This window comes from Phalangium opilio, unplaced genomic scaffold (assembly GCF_054372755.1).
Source record: "Phalangium opilio isolate 3A_F unplaced genomic scaffold, DU_Popi_V2 ptg000081l_1, whole genome shotgun sequence".
Taxonomy (NCBI): domain Eukaryota; kingdom Metazoa; phylum Arthropoda; class Arachnida; order Opiliones; family Phalangiidae; genus Phalangium; species Phalangium opilio.
In genome coordinates, this window is record NW_028324188.1 from 1,756,780 (window position 1) to 1,778,399 (window position 21,620).

The following is a 21,620-nucleotide window of genomic DNA, read 5'->3' on the forward strand; positions in this document are numbered from 1 at the left end:
TGAATATTTTTTGGGTTCTTTCGAATTTCGCGCCAATAATCCAAAAGTGGCACTATTTCGCCGATTGAACGGGCCTCTATAGCAGTTTGCGTATCGAGTGGGCTATGATGGAAGAGTCCCTGTGTGTTAAGCCTAAATTAGGCCTAAAGTTATTAAGCCTAAAACATAGTTAAGCCTAAAATATAGTTAACCCTAACCTTTCCCTAACCCTATTAATAGTAAGCCTAAAAATTATATTTCAACAAACATTGAAATAAATAAAAATGACACAAAATTTCGTACTAAATATTTATACCACTTAAAAATGTTGCACATGATTCTAAATTTATTTATTTCATATATTGAAATTAATTATCACATTTAAAAATATTAACAGCGCAATGATGAAATTAAAATATTAAATTCATTATTTTGTACCCAAAATTTTGACTGGTCAGTTTTATATTTTTTTTTACGCATAATTTGGTAGTTTTTTAAAAGTCACAAAAAAAAGAATTAAAATATATTAAATATCACAGTTCGATCCGGTTTTTTTTTTCGTACATAATATATAATATTCGAGGTATATTTAGTTTCGTCATACTAAGGCCCTACACCACATTTTTTTTGGGGGGGATTAATCTTTTAAAAACCCCCAGAGTATTAATTAATTAATTAATTTCAGTTTTAATTAGGAATCACATTAATCTAAATTACTAATTAGTGTCTAAAACTACTGACTCGAAAAAAATGACTTAACATTAATTATCAAATTGCTACGTAGTATTTTATAATTATTAATTAAATTAATTAATTAACCCTAAGACTAAAATTAATTGAACTAAATGCCAAAATTATTATTAAAATTCTAAATATATATTTAATTCATAATATTAGAAATTTAATAAATAATTTTTGGGCTTTTTTGAAATTGGTCCTTTCTTGTTAATTATAATTATCTAAGTAATTAAACTAATATTTAATTTACTATAAAAATTAAAAGGGCGAATTCATGCCCAGTTTTGTACCAAATTCCAAACGAACCCTTTTTTGTTGTCTGATATTAACCCTAATTAATTAATATTTAATTTAATATTGCATTAATTACTCACAAATTAAAAATAATTATTAAAATGAAATTAGGCTTACTTTATCTCGTATCTTTTGACGAGGGCGTTGATGATAATGAGGGGTAAAGGCCAGAGGAATCCGACAATCCAAATATAATAAGGAATTACTTCCAAAAGGGTTAAGACTTTGGTCCCTTCAGCGTAAGCAGTAATGTCAATTACGCTGAAGATTAACTGAAATAAAATTCTGCCAAATGGAAAGTTAGGCCTTGGTCAAACGAAAGTAACTAAGCCTTGGTCAAATAAAGGGGATCCCGGGATCGCGGCACCATTTTGGTATATTAGGTGACAAGCTAAGCCTTGGTTAAAGGAACATAACGGGCATTTTGACTCATTTTGAGGTTAATATTAATAGTAACTCGTCTAAGCCTTGGTTGAAGGAGATTTCGGCCATTTTGGTGGTAAAGATAGTAAAATAAGCCTTATACTTACACAAAAATGCAAGCAACAGCCCAATACCGATTCTGAAATGGATTTCTATGCCATAGAAGGTGCATTCTTTGCACAAAACCAACCGAAATAATTACTACAGATTAAACATTAAAAAATTACGAATTAAGTTAGTTAAAGAATTAATTAATCATTAAAATTTACCAAAATAAAATAAAATCAAAAATGCAACGAGGTTTTGACTGATGGTTATGCTACTTGCAAAAACCAAGTCTTCTTTAATGCTATTCTTTGCTGATTCCGTTATATTGGTTCTACAAATAACGGTTTTAATTACGGACTTAATTACCTTATTACCTAATTACTTACTCGGGCGGGGAAAATATCCAACAAGTGGCGCTGCCCAAACCACGAACCATTTGAGTTCCATAGAAAATTTGTACATTACAGTAATAAGCCACTGTTACCCCGAAACAAATGCAAGTAACAATGACCGAGGGACAAAATTTAATAAAAAAGCAGCCCAGAAAGAAGAAAAACGTTTGTTTCGAAACAATATTCTCTTTGATGTTCTTTCCAGTTGCCATTGTGGCTCCCTGATTGGACAAAAAGAAGGGTATCTGCCTTAAAAACACCACCAAGATGGACGCCGAAAATCGTCTCCTTTGTTCAAAGACAAAGGCTTAGAATACCTGAGGATCGCAAGGATTTCCAACCAAGGACAACGATAAGATGGGTATTTGAAAGCAAACGAGCCAAATGGAATGAGATGGAGCCAAAGGTGCCGGCAAGAAGAACAAAGTTGCCAGAATTTGCAACAAAGTTAAACTCAAACAGCAACATAGCATAAACTGCAAGGAATTCTGCATTCCACTGGCGATATGTCTGGCTTCTATCACCAGATGATACAAGGAAATGGGATCGTCTCGGTGGATTCCGTTGCAACAGGGCAACAAGTTAAGATGGCGACTCAATTCGGTGGGACTCATTTCCGATACTTGATCGGATAGAAGACATTCGGAGCCGCAATCCTTTCTAGATGATCTTAAAGAACCATTCGGGGTTCGGAACTCCCGTTTGGTCGAACGAGGGTCCGAAGAAAAGATCGGTTGATCCCGACAAAGTTGAGGGAATAAGGGTTCCATCCCTATGCTGCCAAATGATCGCGTATGTTTAGCCTATATCTAATTATACCGAATTGGACCCTTAACAAGGCTTAATTATGGTTATACAAGGGTTAAAATCAAGTTAAATCAGTTAACACAATCGAAACAGTGCGCGGGATGTTAAGCCTAAAACCAGGTATACCAATTGGGCTTTAAGGACCCTTGAAGTGTCTTATTTATGTTCCTTTAGTGGTTTAAGTTAAGTAAAATGGCCTGTTAAATACTTATGTCCCCCCCCATGGTTTAATTAAAATTAATTAATTTTAAATAACACACCCGAAAACGTGCGCGGGTTGTTAAGCCTAACACCAGGTATACCAATTGGGCTTTAGGACCCTTGAAGTGTCTTATTTATGTTCCTTTAGTGGTTTAAGTTAAGTAAAAGGGCTTGTTAGATACTTATATCCACCCCTCCATGGTTTAATTCAAGTTAATTAATTTTAAATAACACACCCGAAAACGTAGTTAAAAAAAGCGCGGGAAAATCCTTAGCAACTAGCGACATCTATGAATGACCCCTGAAAACTAACACTAAAAAACCGCGGGATATTTAAAATTTGGGCAACACGTGACGCGAAGGTCTTTCCAAATAATAATTAACAATAAAATTAATTTAAATTTACGTTAATTAAAGCGCAAAACGCGAATAAAATTCAAAATTGTTACTAACCTGACATCTGCTTGTAGAAAAATGGGTATATTATGAACATTAGCGCTACTTCCAACACAAGCCACAACTTCCCCATAATCTTGCATGATTTGAATCATCTCCCTCGTGGCTTCGGGCGTGCAATCAGTGAAAAGGGAGACTAAAAGGGGGACATTATCAACGTGGTCCAGATGGGGTCGAATATTCTCAATTCCTTTGGGTAATTTAGCCCGATTTGACATGTCAAAGGTCACGGGAACCGACTGGTCAGTGCTCTCAGTCACGTGACTAGGGGATTGGGATAAAGTACTCCCTCTTAAACGGGTCGAAGAATAACGTCTGGAACCATTAACCCTAGCGTTATTTGAGTCCTAAATTAAACCAAAATTAAATCAAGACATTCATTAATATTTATAGATTTTAGCAAAGGCTTAAAGGTTAATTCTAGCAAAGGCTTAAAGGTGAATTTTGGCAAAGGCTTAAAGGTTAATTTTAGCAAAGGCTTAAAGGTTAATTTTAGCAAAGGCTTAAAGGTTAATTTTAGCAAAGGCTTAAAGGTGAATTTTAGCAAAGGCTTAAAGATTAATTTTGGCAAAGGCTTAAAGGTTAATTTTAACAAAGGCTTAACTCACTTCTCGTATATTTCTGGCAAAAGGCTGTTCTAAAATATCGCCCCCGCCATTCGAGTTCAAAGGTTGAAGTTCACTCCCCATATCGGGAGGAAAATAATTATTGTCTCCTCCATCCCTTTAAATAAAATTAAAGGATTATTATGAATATTAAATATTAAATATTAATTATTATAAAATTAATTACCTAAAGTAAATGGAATAAGGTTGATCGGCAGCGATGGTCATATCACACTCTGAAGGGTGACTGGAATATAGGCTGACTTCATCTTCAAATCTAACGGTGTATGTTTCCAAATTAACCAGACTCGGAGCACTCACGCAACGAACTGGCAGCTAATTAATCAAAATTACGCGACAAATTAAACTTAAAATCTACTTTAATTTAATTCATACGATAATTAATGACCAAGTCTAACTAGAAAACAATTTCAAACACTACCTAGCTAAGCCTAATAACGCCTATTTGTTAAGCCTTGGTGTTTATAGTTTATTAAGGCTTTCAATTTTAATTAACTAATTAAGTCTAATCATTTAATCTACTTTAAATTAATTCATACGATAATTAAAGACCAAGTCTAACTAGAAAACAATTTCAAACACTACCTAGGCTAGATAAGCCTAATAACGCCTATTTGTTAAGCCTTGGTGTTTATAGTTTATTAAGGATTGAAATTTAATTAACTAATTAAGCCTAATCATTTAATGTAGTTTAAATTAATTCATACGTTACCTTGTTCAATTTTAAATCCCCAATTTGGAGATCGGACGAGGTCATTTGAAAATGATTGAAATCAGATTCTTGGACTTCCGTCCAAGAAGTATTTGGTTGTTGATTGGAGCCTCCGCTTTCGGAGCGACTCCTTTGACTCAATAGAGATATGTGACAATTCCAGCCACTTTCCAGACCCATTTTCTCACTGAAAACGCGACTGCGAAGTTCATTCTCTTTGGAAAAATGAACAAAACGAACGCACGATTTGTCCAAGAGTTCAATAAGTTGAACTATGTCCGGACACGCCTAGGAACATTTTTGAAAAACGCGCGTAACTTTTTTAATTACGGTCCAATTTTGACCAACTCGGTCTCATTTCCAAGCTGAATTCGAGCTCTATCCGATTTGGTTACCTGATATTGCATGGTGACCATCCCGATGAAGATCTGATGACTTAAAACATCGAGGAAGGACTCCTCTCTCAACTTGTCCGATAAAATTGAAACTTCCGGAGTTTCACCTTCACCTTGATGCTCTTTTTCATTTGATTCTTTCAAATACATCAACGAATCGGTGCTCAAATACGGTTTCATCAATTCACCAGTGAATAACTCATTGGGAAAATTGTCATCAGGTGCAAAACATCTGCCCCTGTTTTTGAAATTGTTTGAAATTGTTTGAAATTGTTTGAAACTAACGTAAAACTTGATGACAAAAGCTTAAGCCTAAAATTAATGAAAACTTAAGCCCAAAATTAATGAAAACTTAAGCCCAAAATTAATGAAAACTTAAGCCTAAAATTAATTAAAACTTAAGCCTAAAATTAATTAAAACTTAAGCCTAAAATTAATTAAAACTTAAGCCTAAAATTAATTAAAACTTAAGCCTAAAATTAATTAAAACTTAAGCCCAAAATTAATTAAAACTTAAGCCCAAAATTAATTAAAACTTAAGCCCAAAATTAATTAAAACTTAAGCCCAAAACTAATTAAAACTTAAGCTTAAAATTAATTAAAACTTAAGCCCAAAATTAATTAAAACTTAAGCCCAAAATTAATTAAAACTTAAGCCCAAAATTAATTAAAACTTAAGCCTAAAATTAATTAAAACTTAAGCCTAAAATTAATTAAAACTTAAGCCTAAAATTAATTAAAACTTAAGCCTAAAATTAATTAAAACTTAAGCCTAAAACTAATTAAAACTTAAGCTTAAAATTAATTAAAACTTAAGCCTAAAATTAATTAAAACTTAAGCCTAAAACTAATTAAAACTTAAGCTTAAAATTAATTAAAACTTAAGCCTAAAATTAATTAAAACTTAAGCCTAAAATTAATTAAAACTTAAGCCTAAAATTAATTAAAACTTAAGCCTAAAATTAATTAAAACTTAAGCCTAAAATTGATTAAAACTTAAGCCTAAAATTAATTAAAAGGACTTAAGCATAAAATTAATTAAAAGGACTTAAGCATAAAATTAATTAAAAGGACTTAAGCATAAAATTAATTGAAATTTCATGGAAATTAATTTAAACTTAAGTCAAATACAAATTAAAACTTTGTGGGGAAACAACTTTAAAAAGCAAAATAAAATATTACCTGGAAGGTGAGGCTCCTCCGGAAGATTCACTTATGAGTCTGTGTCTCAAGGTATGACTAGAATCGGGCGGCAACTCCAAGTACTTATCAGCTAGACTGGGCTTGGGCGGTCGGGGCAATGGGGCGTAAGAAAAAGCCATGCAATAAGCGGTCAAACTGGACCGGTGATAAAAATCTAGAATCCTTTTCCTGTCAGACTCGGAGAGAGTCGACAGTCCTTTGCCATTCCAAAAATCGGAACAAGTGTCAATTAACAAATCACCAGTTCCCTGAGAAAATAACTGGTGACTTCCTAAGAGAGCCAAAAGAAGTAGTAGTTATAATGGATGCTTAATTAATTAATTATTTTTAGTAATAATAATTAAACAATTAAGTTTAAATGATTTAATTAATTACCAGTATGAGGGTCTTTAATGACAGCACAAGACATGTACGGAAATGGCATCTTTAATCGCGATAAATTTAATGATTTGGCCAATCTTCCTTTACGAACTACATCCGGTTGCTAAGATTAATTAATAAGAATTAATTAATTTTAATTATAATTAAGTCCGTAATTAATTAATTATTATTTCTTTTGGAAATTTAATTTATTAAAAAAATTAATTTGGCTTGGAATTTGTTTGAAATTTTAAGCAGACGGAACATTTGGGGTTTAAATTAATTAAAATTAACTGAAATTAAATTAAACTAATTATAATTTAATTAACTTACAACGTGTCTAAAAACAGCTAAAAGTTCTTGAAGTTGATAAGATTCAATGGCACTATCAGTGAAACCAATTTGTCTCGCTAATTCGCATAAACACCTGAAATTAAATATCAATTAACATTAAATTAAATATTAATTAACATTAAATTAAATATTAATTCACCTTTTATTGACAACAGGAACAGCGGCATCATTGCTTAATGATTCACAAGTTATATGATCACAAAATTTAGAGTAATATTCTTGAGCCGCTGGATTACAAGTATTAACAAGAATACTCAAACCCTGCCAATTAAAAACCGATTAATTAACAATAAATTAACTAACTAATTAACTATAACTCTTAATTAAAATTAAACCTTACCAATGGTTTCAAACTATTTAAATGCTTCTTCCATTTGGGATCGTCAAATTCCACAGCAAAATCATCGGAGACGTTTCTTGTCAAGTCTAAAACTTCAGCGCGATTTCCAGATTGCGCGTAAACTTAAATTAAAATTAATTAGGTGATTAATTAATCATTAATTCATGGCTGAAAAGAATAACTTAATAAGTTAATAATAAAAATTATTACTAGGGTCTCTGATTCCACTTGTTTTTCTGCGTCTCATGGCATCCAAATTCTCAGTTTGGGAGACGCACAAATGTCCGTCGGAATCCTTCTGATATCCGTTTAAAAGAGATGGAGTAGAAAAATAGGCGTTGTCATCCAAGGACACGGCTTCTCCCGCAATTCCCCCGTGACTGTGATGTAAATGACTGTGACGGTGATGCTCTAGTCCCTGAATTAACAATCATTAAACCACTGAAATTGAAGTTGTTGATTAAATAAATATTATTTTTACTTCATGTTGGTTGTAATGATGAATGTTTGAATTTGACGCTTGATTCCTGATATTGCTTAGATTATCTTGTTCCTGATTACTCGAAGAACGTAGAAAGAAAACTTTCTCGGGAAAAGGATTTGGCCATGAAAGAATTCCCTTCTTGTCTATGCAACAGAAAGTCTGCCCCCCCCCATAAAAAATATCATGTATTATTAAACTCCCCGACTCGCCACTCTTCATTTTGGCCTATTTTTAAATTTCCCGACTCGCCACTACTCATTTTGGCCTATTTTTAAATTTTCCGACTCACTACTACTCATTTTGGCCTATTTTTAAATTTTCCGACTCGCCACTCTTCAATTTGGCCTATTTTTAAATTTCCCGACTCGCCACTCTTCAATTTGGCCTATTTTTAAATTTCCCGACTCGCCACTCTTCAATTTGGCCTATTTTTAAATTTCCCGACTCGCCACTACTCATTTTGGCCTATTTTTAAATTATCCGACTCGCCACTCTTCAATTTGGCCTATTTTTAAATTTCCCGACTCGCCACTCTTCAATTTGGCCTATTTTTAAATTTCCCGACTCGCCACTCTTCAATTTGGCCTATTTTTAAATTTCCCGACTCGCCACTCTTCAATTTGGCCTATTTTTAAATTTCCCGACTCGCCACTCTTCAATTTGGCCTATTTTTAAATTTCCCGACTCGCCACTCTTCAATTTGGCCTATTTTTAAATTTCCCGACTCGCCACTCTTCAATTTGGCCTATTTTTAAATTTCCCGACTCGCCACTCTTCAATTTGGCCTATTTTTAAATTTCCCGACTCGCCACTCTTCAATTTGGCCTATTTTTAAATTTCCCGACTCGCCACTCTTCAATTTGGCCTATTTTTAAACTCCCCTACTCGCCACTCTTCATTTTGGCCTATTTTTAAACTCCCCTACTCGCCACTCTTCATTTTGGCCTATTTTTAAACTCCCCTACTCGCCACTCCTAATTTTGGCCTATTTTTAAACTCTCCGACTCGTCACTCCTAATTTTGGCCTATTTTTAAACTCCCCGACTTTGTACTCCTAATTTTGGCCTATTTTTAAACTCCCCGACTTTGTACTCCTAATTTTGGCCTATTTTTAAACTCCCCGACTTTGTACTCCTATTTTTGGCCTATTTTTAAACTCTCCGACTTTTCACTCCTATTTTTGGCCTATTTTGACTTTGCACTCCTAATTTTGGCCTATTTTTAAACTCTCCGACTATGCACCCCTAATTTTGGCCTATTTTTAAACTCTCCGACTTTGCACCCCTAATTTTGGCCTATTTTTAAACTCTCCCACTTTCCACTCTTCATTTTGGCCTATTTCTTTGACCCCGCCTATTTATTAAAAACTTAAAACACCTAATCTACTTTTAAAGTAACCCTCTTACTTAAGATGACCACCCCTTTGAAAAAACCAAGGCGGATGGACAATACTTACAGTAACGCTTCCCAAAACTTGAAGAAGATTAGAAGACCTCCAAAGATGTCCTCCTTGACTAAAAAGCAGTTGACTCAAGACTCTCCTCAAGTGTCTCCATCGGACAACACACCTTGGTGGAGGCGGAGCTGAATCCTCATCCACTTCGGTGTAAGATTCCAGGGGTTTCTTCAACTTTGCCCTGGAATAGACGTCCATCATGGCCAAAAGATAGGCCACCCCCGTGATGTTGAGCAAGAACCAGCAGGTGGGTAACGCCAGTGGCAATAATGGCAAGAGGGTCAAAGCAGGACGTAGGACTAAGGATTCCGCCCAATGGCAATGCTGGGGGGAGACGTAGGTCACGTGTAAACCCTCAATGGATAAAGAGAAAAGGAGGACCAAGGGTAGGGCGATTTTTTGCAGGTAACAAGAGATGATGGTATGACGTTCGCGATTGAATAAGGTCGTAGGTCGATCCAGACTCTTTTTAAGGCATAATCTGAACGGGAATGGAATTGTTAAAGTGTTTGCAACATGTTTTAATCGGGTTATACTTTAGAGCAGCCAAGTAGGGTGTCTCCATCATGACGAAATTGGCAACTGACAATGGTTTACGAAATTTCAAATGATTTTGTTGGAAATTGGTTGACCCACCACCACTGGTCGCGGCATTGTTTAATTTGCTTTCAGTCTCGGAAGCTGGTGGCACAAAAAAATCCCCCGCTTCTAAAGTCATTGTTTTCTCCTTGAGAAAACCCATAATAACTTTTGTTAATTAATATGAAATTAATTTAATTTAATTAGGGTTTTTAATTGTGTACCAAATCCAAGGATTGGCATTTTCCAGGGGCAGCGTGTCCAGGACGCATGGTGATGATATCACCTTCAACTAATAGGTGTAAAGGGAGGTTGACTAGATTTCCATCTCTGTATGTCCATTGCAAAGATATGCAGGGTGATTGGGGCATGAATAAATGAGGGTAACATTCTGGTTTCCAATTTTTGTTTACGTCATTCATTAAACATTCTTTTTAAAATAGATTAATTTAATTAATCTTTTTTATTAATTTTAATTAATTTTCTGACCATCTATGATCCTCAGGATATGCTCGGCTCTAAACCACATCTCCCGTTGTCTTTGAACCGCGTCCCATCCAACCAGATAAACATTAACGAATAAAATCACTAAAAGAATGAATCCTTCCAACGGAAGATAATTTGATCTTGCCAGTGAAAAAGCCCTGTAAAGAAAGCACCACCACCTTTGGGTTGAACACACAAGATTTCCAACGTACCAATTCACCTTTCGGTACAATCTTTCGTAAAACAAACAACGAACACTATAACTTCGGCCATCACTAAGAAAGCGCTTGTCCAAGAAAAAGTTGAAAGTGGACTTGAATGAAGGAACCCGTCTTTGATCCATTCCCAGATACTTTCAGCCGTTTCCAGCTTCGTTATTAATTAAATAATTGTTATTAATTAAATAGTCAAACTAACCGATAATTATAATCCCCTTCTATTACAGTAATTCGCGAAAAAGTTGGGAAAACATAAAGATAATCGGCAAAATCTCCGTTGACTCACATTTGTTTTGGTTTTTTCCAGTTCTTTTCGAATGCTGCGAGATAAAACTCTCAGAGCATCATTCGACGTTAGACCTAAGCGCATTTTTGAGGACTCGGGATCCTCTTCTTCCATAATTAGACGCTGAATTAATTAAGGTTAATTCTAATTACGAGAATTTGCGCAAAATTAATTCTTCCATTCAATTCAATAGATTGACCAAGGCTTAATACTTTTTCAATAAATATATCTCGGAATGTTAAAAATAATTTATTTCTACAGTACCAATCTAATTATTTAGACACAGACGACTTAATTTAAACTTTAATTTAGCAAAATTTTATTAAATTTAAGTAAAATTACTGGGTTTGAAAATTTACCGGGAAAAGTAGTAAGCGGAGTAGCGGACGAACAGGAAATTTTTAAATCAGTTCAATTCACTCCATTTTTTATTCCCAGAGTTGAGAAAATTACCACTAGAGTGGCCATTGCATTAAAGTCTATTGGGACACTTTTAAAAACATTGGGACGGACGGACAGCTACCAATTTTATCACGCGATGGTGTCGCCATCTCGAATCCTATATAAGAAATGTATATATAAAATGTATTCTTGAGATCAGTCAAATTTCCCGTCTTTTCTTTTAGTTCCCTTGGTTGCACCGTGATGGCGCCACAAGCGCAAGATTCGTAAGTCTTCTGCTATTGGTTTGTTCCTTTGTGTTCACACATTGCCGCCTTCTCATCGAAAGATCAACATTAAAAAATTTATTTATTCCGCCTTAAATACTATTTGTATTTAATTTTTGTACTAGAAATCAGTTTAATTAAGTTCTAAAATATGTCGGTATGTATTTTATTTAATGAGTTTAACCGTGAAACCTAATTTAAACCCTTCCTAAAAAGTACTACGACCAAGGCTTAATATTAATAATTAATTTTAATTATCATTTTAGACTCTACCATTAAATCCCAAACCATTCCTGAACAGTTTAACCGGAAAACCCGTAATTGTAAAGCTAAAATGGGGAATGGAATACAAAGGATACCTAGTTTCTGTTGATGGTTATATGAACCTTCAAGTAAAAACAATTATTAATCAATCTCTAATCATTAAACCTAACTAAAATTTTTAATTAAAGTTGGCCAATACTGAGGAGTACATTGATAACAACTGCACTGGTAATCTGGGTGAAATGGTCATCCGTTGTAACAACATTTTGTATGTTCGTGGTGTTGAGGAAGAGGAGGAAGATGGAGAAATGAAGGATTAAAAGAAACTGCCACTAAATTTCCATTTATTCCATAAATGTACAGATTTTAATTCATAAAAACATAATTTCAAATAAATCACTTCATTTTATCATTGTGTTCTGTTGGCAAAAAGCAAAATGTGAAATAAAGTTAACACATTTCAAATAAATGTTCATTTTGACTAATGTTGATGCTGGTAGGAATCCTGGAAATGGATTTACATGACTGCGGGAGGTGATGATAGGTCAATTTCCGCGATTTGTCTGGCTAAGTAAACCCCAAAAGCAAAGGCAGACCAACTCTTGATGATTTGCCTGAAATTAGTCACATTATAATCATGTTATTGTGAAATTTTAGATGTAAGATGGTTTCAAATTGTTTATACCATTTGATTGGGTCTTGATACAGGTCCTTGATTCCCGCCAACATAGTGTTTCCAACTTAAATAAGTAATTAATTTAATAATTATATCGATTTGAAGAACAACGGTAAATAAAACACGTGTACAAGGCTTAGAGAAATGACCCTTGAACTAAGAGCGGCAGTGATCAAAACTGATCACTTGCTTTTGCCATTACACGTATTTACTGACATCTATTAATTTTAAGTTAGGTTCAAATTTTGCTTAATTTCAATTAATTTGATTATATAATAAATTATTTTATAAACTGCTTAATTTAAATACGTATTTTTCAAGATAAATATTTCCAATAAGTTAACTAAGAATCAAACAAGTTCGCTAAGACCAAATGCTGAAAAAAGTTCATTATTTCTCTATTTTCGGATTAATTAACGATTAAAATAAGCTGAAATTTGGCAGATAAGCCTATTTTAACACCGTAATAATTATATTAATTGTAAATTACACATTAGTTTCAATTTTTATTAATTCATTTTACATGATTTTGCAAATTTGATGGTTTTCCCGCCTTAAATCGTAGTTTGAAATTTTTGTAATAACGGTAAAAAAGCGCCGCGAACTGGAGGGCTTTGGAGGCTGAGTCAGTTGAGCCTCTCGTTTAATTACGATTAATTAATTAATTTTAACATCGCGAAGTCTAATTATGGTTAAAATTAGTAGTTTAGGAACCCATCTTTATTCGCGTAAAGTTTTGGGAACATTCGTTGAGGATAAAAATATAAAAAATAAAGGGAATGTGAAATATACAAAGAAGGTAACCAAGGGTTAGAAAACCCGCTAATATTTTCGGACTGGAATCTGGTGCGAAGCATCCATGGCTCTTTTTTGCTTGGTGTAAACGTAATAACAGAAGAACATTGTGACACACAAGGCCCCGACTCCGGCTAGCACCGCAACTGTCACCCCAGCCACCGCTGCTGTACTCAATTCACCTAGAAACGTAGGCAACGTTAATTTTGGCATGCATAATTTTACAAATTAGATATTTTGGCATGTATAATTTTACAAATTAGATATTTTGGCATATATAATTTTACAAATTAGATATTTTGGCATGTTAATTTTACAAATTAAATATTTTGGCATGTATAATTTTACAAATTAAATATTTTGGCATGTAAATTTTACAAATTAGATATTTTGGCATGTAAATAAATTTGTACCTGATCTCTCCCCGCTCGAATGTGAACCAAAATCGAATTGCCCATTGACTTTGCACACCAGAAACAACGCTGAAATAGTATAACGTTTACACCATTATTATTCAGATTCATTTGGGTTTTAATTAGGGATGTCTTTAGGGAAAGAGTGACAATGCTTGGGAAAGGTGTTTAATTGGTCTGGGAAAGTTTGGGAATCAGTAGGCGATGACTGAAGGGGTCAAGATATAGGCCTAATTATGGCTTCTATTTTGTATTAGCCCTGGGTTCCCAAATTGGTCAATTTGACCCCTGGAGCGTGGGAAATAATTGTAGTTATGTAACCTGGGAAAGGAATTTTAGAAACCAGGGAATGTTTATGGATCAGGGAAAATAACTATACACTTTCAACCTTATAATGAACTAGAATCACGTATGAAAAATCCAGTTTAATATAAGAAATGCTACGTTTAATGAAGAAAGACAAAGGCTTAGTGAAACATGACTAATAACTATTGCCAATCAACCATTACGAACCAAGTAACCACACCTTGATAAGACGTACTAAATAACTGCAATACACTCGTGAATATAAATTAAAATTTGAATATCTTACCGGCTAGAAGAGTTTGTGAAAAGTAAGCCATCTTTATTCCAATATTTCGAATTAATTTTGTCGAAATATTAATTAGTTTAGTTAAGTATAATTTGGGGAAAACGTTAAGGGAAGTTTTGTCTTAACGAGTCAGTCGGCGTCAGGTAGTGGAGCACCTCTATCCTTATCACGGGGAAGAATTTGCTGATAATTGCCACGGCAACTGAGATATAATTATTGCGAAAGAAAGTTCAACGGATATTTCCGAGTTTTTTTGATAAACAACTTCGTAATTCCACAATAATCTTAGATGGAAAATGGAATGGGGCCCACAAAATAAAGGGGGATATAATGACAACCTAACATCCCCCCCCCCATCGTGTGTTAAGTTAGGTTTAAGTAATTAGGCTTAAGTTTGCTCATTATTTGAAAATTAGGCTTAAGTTTGCTTATTATTTGAAAAATTAGGCTTAAGTTTGCTTATTATTTGAAAATTAGGCTTAAGTTTGCTTATTATTTCAAAAATTAGGCTTAAGTTTCCTTATTATTTGAAAAATTAGGCTTAAGTTTCCTTAGTATTTGAAAATTAGGCTTAGATAATAAAACTATTTTTTTTTGTGGCGCGAGACAAATGCACGCGCACGAGATTCACGAGAAAAAAGGCGGGAACACACACAATTTGCGCGCGCTTTTTTCTTCTATACTATAGCACGTGCGCTTGAATTGATTTGTTTGGGAAATCTTGACCTCCCTTTCCTTCTTCTATTCAACTTGATGTAATTAATTATAGAAGCGGGGGGGGGGGGAATTGAAGCTCCCTATTGGATCTTAATGAAGATACCCCTGTAGACCCCCCCTGGACCCCTAGGAATAATGTAGTATACCTTTTTTTTAGGCTTAGCCAACCTCTCTATTGGTTCCCTATAGCAACAACATTGACGTGAGAATTCCTTTTTTATCTGGGATCCGAAATTGGGGTTCCTAATTGAAATGGGGCTTCTAAATGACAAACACTGGGCTTCCCCATCTAACACCCCCCCTCTTTCTCTCCCCCTGTGCTTGGGATTGATGTATTTACACCTGAAAGGTTCCCAAAATGTCCCATTATAGATTAATTAGTTAAACATTTTTTAAAATTATATTTAATTTACTGGTCATTTTTAAACCAAAACGTTGCGAAAAAGTGGGTTTTTTAGGGTGTCGAACTCGAATTTCGGCTTTATTTTCAATTTTAGAAACAAAATGACGGGCCTTTTCAACTCTGCTTGAAAAATAATATTAATTTAAAAAGGAAATAAACTTTAATTAAAACTAGGAATTTATCAGGGGCATTTCTTAAAAATCAGCGTGCTGGTACAGTACCACTCCTTGAGACTAGAAAATTCCACGAGATTGTCAAAGGAAGGGTAGAGAACTAGAATTTGTAGAAATTGCTTGAGGCCGTAAAAGATAGTTAGGCCTAATACAAAGCAATTCGTTCTTACTTTATTGGCAGGGGCGCGTGCCCCCCCCCCATTCCCGCGCGAGCCCCCCCCCTCTTCCACCCCTAACAGCGGAGCGGAGTAGTTGGGGGAAATAACTGCCCTGGGCCTTAAACTGGGGCTTACAACGTTATTACGCCATTAAGAAATATAGCTCGCCCTGGCTCGCTTTCCCGCCTTTTCCATCTTTGGGATGGTGTTGGGGGTGGGTGGGTCATCACCCCTTTTCTTCCTAACTACCTATCGGGCCAATAAAGGAAGTCTCCGCCCCCCCCCCCAACTGCCTTCTTCCCGCCATTTCCAGGACTCACGCGCCAAACGTCTCGATGAAAAGTTATAGACTTGGGCGGCTTTTCTCTTTCCCGCCAAAAGTTTTATGTGGAAAATTCCTAATGTCATAGCAGACGACAGTAAGGCAACTATAATTTATTACTTTGGTATTTTGTCCGAGCTTGAACACCTTTGATTGGATTTGCTAATTATCTATAACACCCTTAAGAACAAATACTTTGTTCTTAAAAAAAAATTAACGGGTTTAATATGGAATAGGCCCTAAGCAGTTCGTAGGCTATTTTTATAAAAAATAATGTCTGATAAGTCCAAAGGGGATGTTCTTGGGGCGTTTTTGAGTTGAAAATGTCCTATGACATTTTGCGAGTAATTATTAGAATACTCTACAGGGAAATGTTCATTAGACGTGCTTTGGTGATACACAAATTTGAACAAGAAAATAAGTTTTGTTTAATGTTTTAACTAAGTACAAGAATTAGAAATATATACCAATGATACAAAAAACGGTATTTTTCCGGGCGCCTCTTAATTATGGCATTAATCGCGCAATACATCCATTGCAGCACTAAACATATCACGTGTTTGTTCCAAGTTAGCCTCATTCCAAGCAGTTGTCTCGAAGATGTCATCTTGATGATTAGCGATGAATTTAACGGCGGCTTCGATAAGTTTATCCATTCCGTTTTTTTTTGCAATTAGCAGAATTTCTACGGCGTTTTCCCGGTTGATCAGTTTTTGCAGTCGGTCACCGCATAGCTCTAGTAGATCTCCCATGTAACATCGATCGGCGGCGTGTACCAATGTTTGGCAAGTGTTGTCTATATTTCGAGGAATTTTTCCGGTGTAGATGAAGTATAGTAAATCGTAGACAGTGTCCGCGTCGAACACTGTCGTCCAGTCAATTTCATTTTCGTTGGCTTCCTTCATTTCGCTTGAGAACATCCTTTTAAAATACACGGATTTGGCTGCCAGCAAAACTTTGTGGCAGGGAAACTCTTTCTGTTCCGTTTTGATGACGCAGTCGCTTAGAAAAGTACTGTTCATGAAGTTATCAAGTTCAAGGGGAACTATGCCATCAATCATGTCGTCCTCGATGCCCACCGTTATTTCTATCAAGACTGATAAAACTGGACTATGGGTTAAGACAATATCACTCCAGCAGCAAAAGTTTTCGAATGTGAATTGACTATTGGTGGGTCCTCCGAGCTTAGTTTGATACGAACAAACTTTTCGCCATTTGTTGATGTAAATATCAACATTGCAGAATGATTTGACGTATTTTCTCTTATCATCGCTTACATCCTTACCGATTATCGAAAGCTCTCTCCAGTCAGGCGTAATCTCCCAAATTCGACATACTGATTTGTTTTGGCTATCAAGGCACACAAATCCAAGCTTCAAACGTGCATCGTAATCTTTTTCGCGTTGCATCAACTGGCAAGTTTTTCTCTTTAACCGAAGAAGGTTTACTTTTTCGGAAGCTGAATTATTATCCATGTCTTAATTATAACTAATGTTTCAACTTAAACCACGAGAAAGATATGCCTACGTTAATACCACGAGAAAGATAACGACTTTGCGACTTTAAACTCTGACTTTAAAAAAAAAATTTCCTTTCTAGTCTGGAATTTTGTCTAATAGAAACTAAGCAAGAGAAACCAAGGGTGGCAGAAGGGGGGAAATATCGAAACGGCACCTAGCGGGGAAAATTGGGCAAACCGGAAAGCCATTTTTTTGAAGCGTCAACCATAGACATTAGAATGACGTCAACACTAGTCTGTAAAATAAGAATACTCTTTTTAAAAAACAAGTCATTTCGGGGTTGGAACCCCTCCCTGGTGCCCAAAATAATAAACTGGTCCTTGGACATGTTCCCCTTGCAATTTATAAACTGGTCCCAAGGAGCAGTAACCTACACAGGCCCAAAACTACTCTTTGGCACTGAATCAGAACTAAAGCGCGCTCTTTCTCTCGCAGCCATAGATATATGAAATATTTTGCCTATAAATGCTATAATTTAACACGAGAATAAGTATCAGATGTACATTGTTTTCAGACTAGATGGATTCATACCATTTACACGAGGAGTCAAAAGCCAGGTCTCCTTGTGTAAATGATATGATATAGTATGGTATAGTCTGAAAACTATGACTGTATAGAAGGTACCAAGCTTGGAGATACTACCGGTATTTAACCCTTAGTGGGGTTTGAATTTTTTTTAAATTATTTAAAACAATATTTCTGATGTCTATGGTTTATGTCGTATATTTGCACGTGCGGCTAATAACAAATATTCGATTAAAGTGACAGTGAATGAAAATAATTTTGTAAAATATTTAGTAAGAATTCTCTCGTTGGATTACGAGATTTTAACGAAGTAATGGATTAATGCCGGCGAGTTCATATTGGCCATAATCCCGATCGTAATCCCTGGGGATCGTAGTTTTGGCTCTTCTTTTTTGGGGGTGACATGATTTAAGCCTCTATGGGTAATAATATGTCATTGGAATTTTTCAATAATAATCCGGGCTTTCAGTTATCCTTTTATGTCGCCGTGACATTGCGCGCACGTGCGTGAACGCACCCATTGTTCCCGCGTTTTTTTTCCCCGCCAATTTTAATTTTTTTTCGCTTGACACGTGGATTAGGCTTAGCTACAGGATTAAGTTACTCTCGTTTATGTCAATCATTCGTTACAAAAATCAGAGATTTAGAAAAAGGAAGGGGGGGGGGTCGTAATTAAAATTAATTAGCGCTAGAAGCAGCGAAATAATTATTGAATAATAATTCAACTTAATTCGATTGCGAGCTTGTTGTCCGTGTAATTCGGGACCCCCCATTAATGGCTTTGAGAAATGGCATCTTGTATATTTTTGCCTAGGGATTTAGAGGCGTTAATAGGGGTGAAGTGCCATTGCACTCCGTATCTTTTGGGGGCTCCTTTTAATGTCTCTATCGATAAGATTTAATCTGGTTCATTTAAAATTCGGGACGGCCGCTCGATTAGGAAGGGGGGTCCACTATCCGATGGGCCCACCTTGGAAAAGGGTTACGAGACTATACTATCTTTAGCAGAGTGGGCCCCCGATTGTAAATCCACACTGAGGGGACCGATACTCCTTGCTATAACTTATTTAGAAATTGAAGCCCCTAATTTATAATGATAGGGTAATTGATTCTTTCATGGAGATTGGGAACATTTTATAATAAAATTTAAAATTAAATTTTAATTTATGGAAAAGTGCATGCCCTATAGGGTTGCTGGCTGCTGTGGAACTAATCCAGGGGTCGCCACTGCAGTACCTGGGAAAGTTTGGGGAATTTTGAAATTGGTAATATTAAAAGTTATGAGATTTCATATTTGTTTGGGTATAATTTTCTCCTTTGAAATGAAATTAGGTTAAATTTGGTGGTACTTGTTATTCATTATTTAACTGGCTTTTTCTACAATAAAAAATTAATAAAAGTGACCACATTAAAATAGGTTAGCGGAAATAAATTAATTAATGACTCTACAGGCTGATTAGGGAAAACCTGGCTTGCAAAAGTTCATTTCAAATTTTGAAAGTCCCCTAGCTGACTTGGCATGTTCTTTGAAATTAGGCATTATTGTTAAGATAGTGTGGAACCCCTTTAATTTTGAAACCTATATTCGCTGCACACCCCTTCCCTCCCCCTCCCCCCGTCATTTAATATAGTCAGATGGGGGGAGGGGAAGGAGGAGAGAGGGGATACTTTCTGGAATTTATCGTTAAGGCGAGATAATTTATCAGGGACTTTAATGCTCTCCTTATAACTGGCTAGCCGTGCTTAATACTACACTCTAGTTGTACGCGACTTCAGATTTTGACCGCGTGCCGCGAGCTCTAACTCCAACCGGACACGTTCGCATTGCGCCTCTTAACTCATCCTTGCAAAATTAATTTAAGATTTATAAATTGGGAACGTCGTAACTCTGGTTCTATAAGAGGTACAGGTATGTCCTTTAAGTACGTTATAGTCCTACTTGCTAGCTTTACAACGATACTAAATACTTGGGGTTGCGACAATCAGGGCCCGAGTAATTAAGCAAATTACTCAACAGTTAAAAACTATTTCTGCTAGTGGGCAAAGCCGACATTTAGGGTGAAACTACTCCATGTTAATCCTATGGCCCCTGTAAAAATGTTTAACCCGCAATACACAAATGTTCACGGAGAAGCCAACTTATTGGCGAATTTATGAAAATAATTATAAAAATTTAAATTTCTCTGGGTCTGTTAGAGATACCGGGATGTCCTTTGAGTATGTCATAGCCCAACTTCTCCTCTTTTCAACGGTACAAAATAATTAGGGTTACGACGATCAGGGACGGAGTAATTAAGCAAAATGTTCATTAACGTCCTCTCCATAGGATTAACATGGGCTTATTTCCACGACGCCTTTTATCTCTGGTTTTATTAGAGATACGGGGAAATCCTTTGAGTATGTTATAGCCCCACTTGAACACACCTGAAAAACGTATTTGCTTACCCTTTTTTAGGAATAAATTATTCAGCTTTAGCTAGTGCGAACATGTCTAAGTTTTCAAGGATTCTTGAGAGGGGGGGGTTGCGTTGTCAGTGGACTTTAAGGGAGTATGTTGTTACATAGAAAGTGGGGGTTTCCCTCCCCCCTTAATATACGTTTAGTATATTAAGTCGAAATGATACTACAGAATTTCTAAACCATTATTATGATTTCCTCGTGTATAAGATATACTTTGTAATAATATAATATTTAACATGAATTAATTCAATTTTAACAATAATAATGGTATGAATTAGCTAGAAGACGGTAACCTGACCCCGAATTGACCCTAACCTAAGCCTAAAACGCTATGAATACTATGATGTCAGGTTACTTACTGTCTTATCCCCAAATTACCTTTGACCCCGCAAGTTTTACTGTTAAATATTCATGGTTGAATTTATTCGAATGAAGTTTTTCGTGACGTACTTGGTAATTTTCTCGGAAAGCTGAAATCTAATGCCTTCAAAATATTCCAATTATTAATTGCTTGAAATTTGTGTTTATTAAAGAGGGACCGCGAACGAATCTCCATTTTAGAACTTAAACTAGGCTCTTTGGAGGCGCCAGGTAGCGCTTTCTACCTAATAGATTTAAATTCCTATTTAATGTTTCAAAATAATGGAAAGTGGGGGGAGGGGAGGGTCACGCTCTGATTAACTTTAATTAACCTTTCACGGAATGGTTTTAATTCTACGGCAAGCAGAGCAGAGCATTCAAGTTTATTCCTCATTTTGGAAAATGATGTAATAGAATTAAATATTGATTAAGGATTAATGAGATCGTTTTATTGAAATATTTTGAATAATTAAAAATGTTTGTATAAATTGAAGAAAAGTAGAGCAAACTTTTCTTAAAATTTAAATAAATAGAGCAGACTAGACCAAAGGTTGTCTAAAATTTGTAGACGAAAATAGACAAGAATAGACCAAAGGTTGTCTAAAATTTGTAGACGAAAATAGACAAGAATAGACCGAAACTCAGACCGAAAGTTTGCCTGAAATGTAATGTATAGACGAAAATAGACAAAAATTAGCCTAAAAATTAAACAAATAGATGAAAATGGACAAAAATTA

At 35.3% G+C, this 21,620-nt stretch overlaps 4 protein-coding genes and 1 long non-coding RNA gene across 5 annotated transcripts; 1 reads left to right on the top strand and 4 right to left on the bottom strand.

Moving 5' to 3' along the window:
• Positions 1–307: 307 nt before the first annotated feature.
• l(2)k05819 (transmembrane protein 94-like protein l(2)k05819) lies at positions 308–11,274 on the bottom strand. Its single transcript, XM_089846872.1, has 24 exons — positions 10,838–11,274; positions 10,554–10,702; positions 10,337–10,491; positions 10,072–10,277; positions 9,805–9,995; positions 9,269–9,749; positions 7,810–7,971; positions 7,539–7,746; positions 7,329–7,450; positions 7,128–7,249; positions 6,968–7,061; positions 6,650–6,758; positions 6,254–6,545; positions 5,072–5,309; positions 4,677–4,964; positions 4,131–4,279; positions 3,947–4,061; positions 3,336–3,685; positions 2,192–2,651; positions 1,869–2,095; positions 1,704–1,813; positions 1,542–1,635; positions 1,129–1,296; positions 308–1,048 (listed from the first exon to the last, which is right to left on the bottom strand). Exons 1-24 carry the CDS (start codon positions 10,949–10,951, stop codon positions 976–978), a joined length of 4,677 nt encoding a protein of 1,558 aa, XP_089702998.1. The 5' UTR covers positions 10,952–11,274; the 3' UTR covers positions 308–975.
• Positions 11,275–11,503: 229 nt separating this feature from the next.
• SmF (small ribonucleoprotein particle protein SmF) lies at positions 11,504–12,238 on the top strand. Its single transcript, XM_089846874.1, has 3 exons — positions 11,504–11,662; positions 11,772–11,897; positions 11,958–12,238. Exons 1-3 carry the CDS (start codon positions 11,657–11,659, stop codon positions 12,087–12,089), a joined length of 264 nt encoding a protein of 87 aa, XP_089703000.1. The 5' UTR covers positions 11,504–11,656; the 3' UTR covers positions 12,090–12,238.
• Positions 12,097–12,627, bottom strand: LOC149653904 (uncharacterized). The gene is made up of 2 exons (XR_016370810.1): positions 12,455–12,627; positions 12,097–12,383 (listed from the first exon to the last, which is right to left on the bottom strand). It is a non-coding gene; the product is annotated as an uncharacterized LOC149653904 (long non-coding RNA).
• A 303-nt stretch (positions 12,628–12,930) lies between these two features.
• On the bottom strand, positions 12,931–14,502 carry LOC149653905 (uncharacterized). The gene is made up of 3 exons (XM_089846875.1): positions 14,246–14,502; positions 13,654–13,722; positions 12,931–13,422 (listed from the first exon to the last, which is right to left on the bottom strand). The coding sequence occupies exons 1-3, from the start codon at positions 14,274–14,276 to the stop codon at positions 13,268–13,270; spliced, it is 255 nt and encodes an 84-aa protein (XP_089703001.1). The 5' UTR covers positions 14,277–14,502; the 3' UTR covers positions 12,931–13,267.
• A 1,871-nt stretch (positions 14,503–16,373) lies between these two features.
• Positions 16,374–17,727, bottom strand: LOC149653906 (kelch repeat and BTB domain-containing protein 2-like). Its single transcript, XM_089846667.1, has one exon. The coding sequence runs from the start codon at positions 17,491–17,493 to the stop codon at positions 16,534–16,536; it is 960 nt and encodes a 319-aa protein (XP_089702793.1). The 5' UTR covers positions 17,494–17,727; the 3' UTR covers positions 16,374–16,533.
• Positions 17,728–21,620: the final 3,893 nt, after the last annotated feature.

What these genes read in the sequence shown, in the direction of transcription:
- SmF (XM_089846874.1), top strand. An exon ending in ATGGTTATATGAACCTTCAA is followed by an intron (nt 11,898 to 11,957) that starts GTAAAAACAATT and finishes TTTTAATTAAAG; the next exon opens with TTGGCCAATACTGAGGAGTA.
- LOC149653905 (XM_089846875.1), bottom strand. Translation starts at nt 14,276, where the DNA reads ATGGCTTACTTTTCACAAACTCTTCTAGCCG. An exon ending in TTCACAAACTCTTCTAGCCG is followed by an intron (nt 13,723 to 14,245) that starts GTAAGATATTCA and finishes ATACTATTTCAG; the next exon opens with CGTTGTTTCTGGTGTGCAAA. An exon ending in TTCGAGCGGGGAGAGATCAG is followed by an intron (nt 13,423 to 13,653) that starts GTACAAATTTAT and finishes CTACGTTTCTAG; the next exon opens with GTGAATTGAGTACAGCAGCG.
- LOC149653906 (XM_089846667.1), bottom strand. Translation starts at nt 17,493, where the DNA reads ATGGATAATAATTCAGCTTCCGAAAAAGTAAACCTTCTTCGGTTAAAG.